At 42.3% G+C, this 9,328-nt stretch overlaps 1 protein-coding gene across 4 annotated transcripts; it reads left to right on the plus strand.

The window, feature by feature from the left end:
• The first annotated feature begins 483 nt into the window (after positions 1 to 483).
• Positions 484 to 9,297, plus strand: ena (ENAH actin regulator enabled). 4 transcript variants are annotated; one of them, XR_013059721.1, is made up of 9 exons: positions 2,244 to 2,480; positions 2,591 to 2,912; positions 3,074 to 3,195; positions 3,297 to 3,358; positions 3,449 to 4,782; positions 4,882 to 5,070; positions 5,158 to 5,410; positions 5,498 to 8,872; positions 8,954 to 9,297. XR_013059721.1 is itself a non-coding variant. In XM_033331648.2 (8 exons), the coding sequence occupies exons 1-8, from the start codon at positions 704 to 706 to the stop codon at positions 5,524 to 5,526; spliced, it is 2,316 nt and encodes a 771-aa protein (XP_033187539.2). In that variant the 5' UTR covers positions 484 to 703; the 3' UTR covers positions 5,527 to 9,297. The 4 variants fall into 4 exon arrangements, 3 of the variants coding, with proteins under 3 accessions (XP_033187539.2, XP_033187538.2, XP_076479463.1); XM_033331648.2 differs by lacking the exon at positions 2,244 to 2,480 and adding an exon at positions 484 to 708 and having other exon boundaries at positions 5,498 to 9,297; XM_033331647.2 differs by having other exon boundaries at positions 5,498 to 9,297.
• The last annotated feature ends 31 nt before the right edge of the window (positions 9,298 to 9,328 follow it).

The raw sequence follows: 9,328 nt of genomic DNA on the forward strand, positions 1-9,328 counted from the left end.
TTCAAACCATTCGATAATATACGATATACATTTGTTGTATCGTTACGATCATATCTAAATTCATCGATAAATATTAATACTCGATAAATCGATGATCACTGGCAAAATAATTTCAATCTTGTTTCGATCGATAATCTGACATCGATAATCGAGTTTGAAATTGCATAATATATGGTAATATCTCAACTACATATCGCTGGTCAACATCCGAACTGTCAAAGTAAATGGCTATATCTCACAACGATAAATAGCTACACCTCGTTGATCGAATCGAAACACGAACAGAATGAACCGATTCGACATATATTGCCAGAATTTAAATTTTTTCTGTGAACGACAAAATAACGAGGCGAGCAAAATAAGCGAGACAAAGAAAATGAGAAGGAAGAAAAGAGATAGACAATGAACGAGAAAGTAAAAATGGTAGAGCGTACTAACGCTTGCAATTCGAGTATTCCCTCTAGGTAAACGTGTGCATCGAGACGAAGGGTGGTAGGAGTATGGGCCTGGAGTCGGCAATATGGCTGGCTAGATGTGCATAGGTAGGGTGTCGGGGTGGTGTTAGTGCCGTACGTTATTTATGTCGAACTACCGCAAATCCTGCCCGAATCTCGCGTGTTTTCATGGAATCGGTGATATACTGTGCAGAAGCAGGAATACGGCTTGCATGAAGGCATAGCATACGCTTCCCAGTGAAACAAACATGAAGTAAGTTCCACGTATACGACACAGCATCGAGTGAGAGAGAGGGTCGAGTCACACAAAATCGAGCCGAGTTCGGTATATGGGTTCAAACGCAACTTCTTTTTGTCTTTGGTGATTGTTTATCCCGTAGGCTACCAACGGATACCTCTAATAGCTCGGGCATCTCTTCTTACTATTCGTAACTGATGTGTCCATTGTCTATCGATGCAATGCAATGCCTCTTTGGCGTTCAAATTTTTCGAAAAGGATTTATATGTAGTGGGAGTCATTTCGGCTAGGGCTTCGCTATTATTTTTTTATCGAATATCTCGAAACGTGTCAGTTCTTTCACCCTCACCGGCTGTATCGCTACCAATCGAGTATTCTTTTCACGCATCCGTTGATCCGCTTTTAGTCTTGCTTGCCGGATGATATTCTGACGTGCTTCCAAATCTTGCGTCTCGACGCCTTTGTGTATAGTAAACGCAAGCGAAACTTCTTTCTACTTTTGTTCATACCTGTCCTTTTTACGTCCAGGCAGAATACCATTCACGCTTCCTCGGGTTACCCTTATCTAAACCCAACTCATGTACGCGCGTGTCTACCACACACAAGACGGATTAGTGTTAGGCGAAAAATTTCGCTGCACACATTTGTTTATGTTAGACGAGAGATCTGCTACACGCAAGCGCATATTTTACAGTTTTTTCTGTGGACTAAAATTTTCGATATCTTCTACGTTCTTCCTCTATCGTTAATAAATCTTTATAAAATAACCTTTATAAAAGAATTTTCTATATATTTTATACAGACTGCCGATAAAGTAAATATCAATGACATTGAGCCTGAGATATTGTAATCGCCGCTGACACTGATTCATTCACCTCGGCACACGTTTTTACTACTTTATAGGAAAAGATATGAATGAATTTATTCGATAACATATTTACGCCGATCAGTGAGTCACATTATGATTCACGTTCGACGCGTTTTGCACTTGGCTAAGCCCTAATACATATCTAAACGTATGTTTCTCAATATAACGCCAAATTTTGCATTTACGTTTCGATTTCGATCCAGAAATCGAAAGCATCTGCTGTTTTAAAGGAGTGACAGAGGAAGGAAGAAAGGGAGAAAGTGAGAACGAGAGACTTAAGGGCATGTAAAAAAGGGAATGGTTTTAAAAGGGTTATACCGTAACATGATCGGCGAGAGGCTAGTGACGCGAACCTCTGTTCTATCACTTGTACGCAAATAACACGAAAGAATAGCGTTGTCTCTTCTACGACAGAGATTTTTTAAAGCCAACTACGTATAAATCATTTCTTTTGAGTTTCGTTCCCTCAGGTTTTTCTGAACCACACGTTGAATTGATTTGATCACACGCAACACTTTGCCAATTATTTTATGAAAAAATAAAGGGAGTCGCACAACAACGGACACGGGAAGACTCGAAAACTACGCGTATCGCGGATACTACTCCGGCTCTTATCTCGAATCCAGGCTAGTCTGATCGTACGCTGAGCAAAGAAGGAAGTGGCAGTATCTTTTAGTATTCCGTTTCGTTCTGTTCTCATTTCGTGAGCGGCTCGTGCTGTTTTAACGTGGTCCGCGCACGGTGAAAGTGACACCGAACGTAACGTTGTACGCGAAATCTCGTAATTCCTTGGTTAATAATCATATGAGTGAAAAAATTGGGAAAAATTCCTCGCGATTCCAACGAACGAGGAAACAATGAGGCGATACTCGTATTCTCGTCGACCGCAGCAAATCCTTCCGGAAGAATATCGATCGTGGTAGCATTTACTTGCTGTATTTCGATTATTTCATGCAAATAGCCGCTACACGCTTTAGGCCACCAAGGTAGATATATAACGAAGAAAACGTGCCTCTCCTTATGTTTCAGCGAAGTGAGCATATCGTCCGCTCGTGCGTCGGTAATGGTATATGACGACGTTAATAAAAAATGGGTACCGAGTGGCAGTTCTTCAGGACTCTCCAAAGTTCAGTTATATCATCACCAAGTGAACAATACGTTTCGCGTGGTGGGAAGAAAGTTGCAGGATCACGAGATCGTCATCAACTGCGCGATCCTCAAGGGACTGAAGTACAATCAGGCGACAGTCACGTTTCACCAATGGCGAGATAACAAGCAAGTATACGGTCTGAATTTCTCCAGTAAGGACGACGCCGACGCATTTGCCAGAGCGATGCTGCAAGCGCTCGATGTGAGTTTAAACCGATAGAAACAGAAACACACATTGGAAAAGAAGCGCCAACTAACGTAAAGCTAAATTACACAGTCGTAGCGCTTCTACTTCTAGTTTATCTATCGATCAACATGGATCAGGACATACATTATTTAGTAATTGTTTGACATTTAACGTAGGTGTTGAGCAATGGAAGCAACATATCGAGAAGTCTTGCCCCCGCCTCAGCTACTCAACAGCAATCCGTCTTTCAGCAACAGCAACCGACTAATGCTCAATATGACGAAGATATGGGATACAGGTTCGTTCTCTCTATGCTTCTTTTTTTTCGCACCTATATATCGAAAAAGAAATTACTGCTGAGAAAATGAGAAAAGAGTTGATCGTATATTTGTTGGCCAGAACTATGACCAGGGAAGATGTGGCGATCATTCAGGAACGCAGGATGTCTCAGCAAAGCCAAGGTACGATATAACGCGATAGGTGAATGACGGAATTATCGGATAGAAGCCGCGAGATCGGAGAAACATTTCCAATTCGTGTGTTTTTTACAGCAACAAATAGTCCAAACGCAATTTCCCCGAGTTGCCCCCTCGCATCGCAACAACAACAACCTACTTCGCAACAGCAGCAGCAGCAGCAACAACAACAACAACAACAAACGCCTCAACAATCTGTGCAACAACAACCGCAGCCACCAGCGCCGCCACAACCACCCCAACAGCAACAACAGCAGCAGCATCAAGCGCAACAACAGCAACAGCAGCCAATGCAACAACAATCACAATCCGGTCATCACAGAACATCGTCGGCACCGCCAGCTCCTCAACCTCAGCAGCAAACTGTTATGCAATCGATGCAAGTTACCGGCGGTATGGGAACTGCTGCAGGACAAATGTCGAGCGGAGGTGCGCCTCCGATACCACCGCCTCAGCCTCCTATGGCGGCGGCAGCTCCACCGTGTCCGCCGACAATGATAAACTTTAACGCACCGGTACCACCACCCCCGATGATGATGAACCAATACGCGCAATCCCCGTCATCTCAGTCGAATCTACCGAATCAATCTCAGGCGCAATCGATTTACGGTAGTACTCAAGGAAACCAGTACGGAGGTGCGCCAAATAGTAATCAGTACGCGACCGTCGCTGTCGTCGGGCAAAGTCCATGTCAATATCCCTCTGGAAATCAAAATAACTTCTACAATAACAACGGGCAAATTAGCAATGCGTATCCTAGCGGACAACCGGGACAAGCAAACCAATACGGTGGCGGCGGAAGTAGTAGTGGTACGGGTGGTGCTGGTGGAAATCAGTATGGAAGTAGTAATTCGATTAGTCAGTACGCGAGCAGCGGAACCGCGACGACAGGCCAGTACGGGGTAGGTGTCGGAGTCAACGTTGGCCAGCCTAACCAGTCTCAGTACAGTGTCGTATCTCAGGCACAGGCACAGTATGGTAACAACCAACTACAGGCAGTTTCGGCCGCTACGAATCCTTATGGAACACCATCAAACTCGGTGAATCAGTACAGCAGCACCGGCACTGGTGCCGGTGGTAGCGGTGGTAACTGCGGAAGCAATGCAGGCAGTGGCAGTACCGGCCCCGGCAGTGGACATCATGTGCCACCGGTTAATCCTAATATTTACGCTCCCATTGGCAGTGCCGGTCCTCAACCTCCTCCTATGATGCCGCTGGCTGGACCTGCTCCTCCTCCACCTCCTCCACCACCTGCTCCAAAAGTCAACCTACCTGCTACCAATCTTAATCCCCTTTCTGCATCTGGTTCTACCGGATCTGTAAGTTCCGTCACTACCAGCGAACCATCGCCGGATTCCAATTCGTTGGCTGCTGCAATTCAAGCGACTCGTCTTAAAAAGAAGCAGCAGGTTCGTATCATTCGTCTTGAATTTGTTTTAACTCTCGTCTCTCTTTCTCTCTACTGATTTTTATCTCTTTCTCACATCACTGTTTCCATGTTATTCTAGGCATCGCAGCAACCCGTGGAGAATAGTGGTTCTAGTACCAGCAGCAGCGGAAGTGCTGGAAACAGCGGGAATTACGGCACTCTAGGAAGGGGCGGAGGTGGTGGAATGGCTTCTATGATGGACGAAATGGCTAAAACTCTAGCTCGTAGGCGAGCTGCCGTTGAAAAGAAACAACCCGAACAACCGCAAGTAGGTTTTTTTTCTCGATTGTAATATTCTTTCTACGTTCAAATTTATTGCTATCGATCTTCAACTTGCAACACGTCTTTTTCGTAGGAACCTGAAAGTTCACCCGATAAGAAATCATGGGATAAGAACAGTTTGTCGAATAATAAATTCTCGAACGGTGCCGAATCACCAAAATCTGTCCGCAAGAGGTTTGGTTCTGCTTCTGAGGATACGCTCCTGAAAGTAAACGGCGTTAACGACGGGGCTGTGCTTACCGTTCAAGAAATGGAGGCATTTAAAGCGGAGATCATCAAGGAAGTGCGCAAAGAATTCCAAAAGATGAAACAAGAGATCGTAGATGGTAACGATAGTTTGATCAAATGTGTTAATGTGTTTGAAAATAGTTTATGCATTCTATTGTTTTTTCCCCCTCTTTTTATACTTTCAGCTGTCAGAGCAGAACTAAGTAGAAGATAAAGATGAGACGCGGACCAGTTTGAACTAAAGCGAAGAAGAAATGAAAAATTCTACCGCTGTGTAGATCAATCGAAACGATCATCGACAACCGTACACGACTTTTTTTTACTACGTATTCGCGAAAATGGAATGCAGTTATACCCCATGTATATCAGACATGTTTGTGTGTAAGTACGTTATATCTAATCTAGTGTTCTAAGTGAACCGTACCCTTTCGTTGCTTACTGGACGAATAGTAAGCAACCATGAACTTTGGATAAAATCGATTCTGATTCTACCAATTCGATGCACAGCACACATCACGGATCGCCTACATTTGCATCCGTATTAGTCTTCGGTGGTATCGTACAATTTCTCTTTCATTAATGACGATTGCTGTTCTCCTTGTTCCGACAAGTATTATTCGTAGTTAAATCGAGCAACCTATCGTGACGTAACATAAAAGCTGATCCCACGCACAATGGTAAACGCTTGCGTTTCTATGTAAATATCACGGAATTCGACTCAGCTAAAGATACGTAAGAATTTATAAAAGAGATTTCTCTAGTCTAAGATGCATTTAAATTGGGGCTGAAAGAACCTTACGCGCGTTAAATTGTTTCGCAATAGTCATGCAACTTTTTCTTTCTTTCTTCTTTTTTTTTTTTTTTTTTTGAACATTTGCTCCCAATTTTCTTATCAAAATGCACGCAACTTAAATTGAATCTTACTTGGATTTTTTCCGTACATACCACCACTACTTCCATGTACAGATTTCATTAATAACGCACAGCTCGATACATTCCAAGTGAAAATGTTTCGGTACCGTAAAACAGGTAGAACAGAATGAAAGCGATCATCGATCGATTGCCACACAATCTTCACATAAACATAAAGTTCTCGGTTGATTCGAGATTTCTCTAAATACACCCACACGATCCGATCGTTAAACGATTACATCGATTTTATATTTACGCATCATTGATCGCTACAACAAATTCAAAATTCGACAAATGACCGACATAGTGATGACAGGGCGATCGTGTTTGCTATCGATATTGTATACTACTCTCCGTTCTTATATTTTTTTATCGTCTCTCGTACGATTCTCACGGAAAATGAGAAAATTAACGTTGCAGTTCATATATATTCTATGTATCTATAATATAGCCGTGTATACGCTGATTCGCACCAGCTTATTGGCATTTATTGCATACAACCAGAACAAAGTTCGGGGAGCGCGAGCGAGCGAGAAAGAGAGTGCAAATGAGAGGAAGAATGAAGCGCGAGAAAGAAGTGAGAAGAAAAAGAAGAAAAGATAATCGTGTATCCATTCCTCGCAATATCTATGTATGTATTTTCGAACGTGCTACATCATCGGTCATTCGATGTACGACGCGATATGACACGATATGAGGACATACTACGATATGTGCGTATCTAAATTCGAATGACGCGTGATAAACATTGACGATTCTCATCGCATTTAACATTTAACTGACATCTTTCTTTCCTTCTTTTTTTCTTTTTCTTTGTTTCATAAGACAGATTTGTGATAACCGATTTACTAAATTAACGCACTAATTAAGAGCGCAACGATAATGTTAAGTATTATCGAACTAAATTTTAAATCTCAATTTCTAGTCGTATAAGGAAAGTAAAGATTAAAGGTATTAATCACCGATACACTGTCACTATTCCGTGGGATAAGCTAATGTCTCGATATGACGTGTGTCTTTCGGAGATGTAACTGATAATTAATAATTGTCCATCGTTTCGCACGTTCTCGCACAAATATTCTCTGTGAATGTGATTCACTACTGATTTTATTCGATCAAACTTTCTCTTTTGTATTACGTATTTTTTCACGGAACTGTAATTCCAGACTGGTACGTCGATCTCAATACATATTCCATTTGCATTTACCGTGAAACATTCTTTCAAGATGTTTTAACGTTCGTGAAATTGAAAAAAGAAAATGAAACGATCAATTTTATAATAATACCGATACGGCGCTAAGCAACAGCCGACTGAACTGAATAAACTGATACTCTTATTGTAACGATAAGTACATAAGTACATATTCCGGCAACGTTCTTTGCCATTTGATGCATTTTACATTGAAATAACGTATTCCGCTCTGTCTATCGCATTCCACTAATGGAAATGTACAATTTTTCAAGGTTTTTACGCTTATCGGGCTTTATATTTTTTCAATGATTTACGTTTCTACTCTACTTTTTAAGCTTTCCACGGTAAACTTAATGATCTTGCAATCAACGTTGCGTTGTCTTGAGAAAAAAAAAAAAAGGAAAAAATAACGATTTGACGAAGCCTTCCGTTCGAAGATGCAAGACTAAATTTTAAACGATTAAACAACAGGTGGAGCAGGTATGAGGATGTGTGCGTGTATGAGTGACATTGTATGTGCGCGCGTACGTATCGAACGTGTGTGTGTCCATGAATGCGCACGCGAATGTCAAATGGCGATGTAGCGTGTAAAGGAGCGAGAACAAGAGAGAGAGGGGGGGGGGAGAGGAAGAGAGAAGGGGAAATTTTGGGCGCGGCAACGGTGAACGTTCGATGGATTCGAGGGAATGAACTAAATTGCACGGGGTACGAGAAAAGCGACTAGTGTTAGATGCATTTATAATTATATTTAACATATGTATATTTATATATACATATATCATACATGGATAATTTTAATATGACAAGATTAAACGCGCGAGCATAAAGAGTGTTTGTTACGATTGAAATTATTTAAGAAGCGCAAAAGAGAGAGCATGCCGATAACGGATCGACGCGTTGGTTTTTGCGACACCGACGAATCGGGTCGAATCGAGACGGATCGAGACGGATCGAGACGGATCGAGACGAATCGGGACGAATCGAGCCGAGTCGGCGAGACTGTGCCGTGTCCAGGGCCATTATAAACGGTGTGTATTATAATTAATGTATCAGCAGCAAGAAAATACACGTATGATATAAAAGAATAACGAGTGAAACGCTATTTTATGTATTACGTGCGACGCAACGGCAACGAGAGTTCGAAAAAAGCAGAAAGAAATTTTATTTTACTCGCTAATCAACCTGCCTCCCTCGTCATCAAGTTCGATAACGCGCTCGCAGTTTCTGCCGATTATTCCTTCTGTCCGAAACAACGATTGTTAACGTGTCACCGCGTGCACGAGTGCGTACGCGTGCGTGCGTGCGTGCGTGCGTGCGTGCGTGCGTATCAGTGATACCTTAAGTTCGCGTGACTTATTAGCCGACCGTCGAGTCTCGTCGCCGTTTCCCGTCGTTGTTTATAATATATGTAAATCGACGATGCAAATGAAGAATAAATAATTGGAAAAAGCATATGGTAATTATGAACGTTGTAACGAATAAATAGCCTCGTGGCGAAACGAAATGGCAGCGTTTACATGTTCGATTACTTTGCTAGAAGAGGGCCGCACCCTTCGTGTGGCAAACAAAAATGGTGCGTCGTCTGGTCACGAGAAACGTCGATATCGTCCCTTAGCGAACTATCTAGGTTCTACAACTGGCAACGACAACGACGGAACGCATCCTAGACTCATCGAAAAGAAAAGCTCGACGAGGCCACGTAGCGTATTCTATTAGCGTTTAAAGCGACCGCGAGGAAAATTTATACGAAATACAATTAGCAGTACTAACGTACGAAGTTTGAAGAACCGATGCCGAACACGCACTGTTTCTTAAGACGTATCTTGAAAATATTTGTATGTAAATGAATGACGAAACAATAAAAAGTATACGCTCAATCTACGAGAATAGCTCCCCTTTAATCCGAGCTTTA

This window comes from Bombus vancouverensis, chromosome 12, assembly GCF_051014615.1.
Source record: "Bombus vancouverensis nearcticus chromosome 12, iyBomVanc1_principal, whole genome shotgun sequence".
In the NCBI taxonomy this organism is placed as follows: domain Eukaryota; kingdom Metazoa; phylum Arthropoda; class Insecta; order Hymenoptera; family Apidae; genus Bombus; species Bombus vancouverensis.

Bases quoted from the DNA above. Each gene is read 5' to 3' on its own strand.
- ena (XM_033331647.2), top strand. From the start codon at position 2,419: ATGAGGCGATACTCGTATTCTCGTCGACCGCAGCAAATCCTTCCGGAA. The intron at 3,196-3,296 runs GTTCGTTCTCTC...TTTGTTGGCCAG, and splicing joins GACGAAGATATGGGATACAG to AACTATGACCAGGGAAGATG. The intron at 5,411-5,497 runs GTAACGATAGTT...TTATACTTTCAG, and splicing joins GAAACAAGAGATCGTAGATG to CTGTCAGAGCAGAACTAAGT.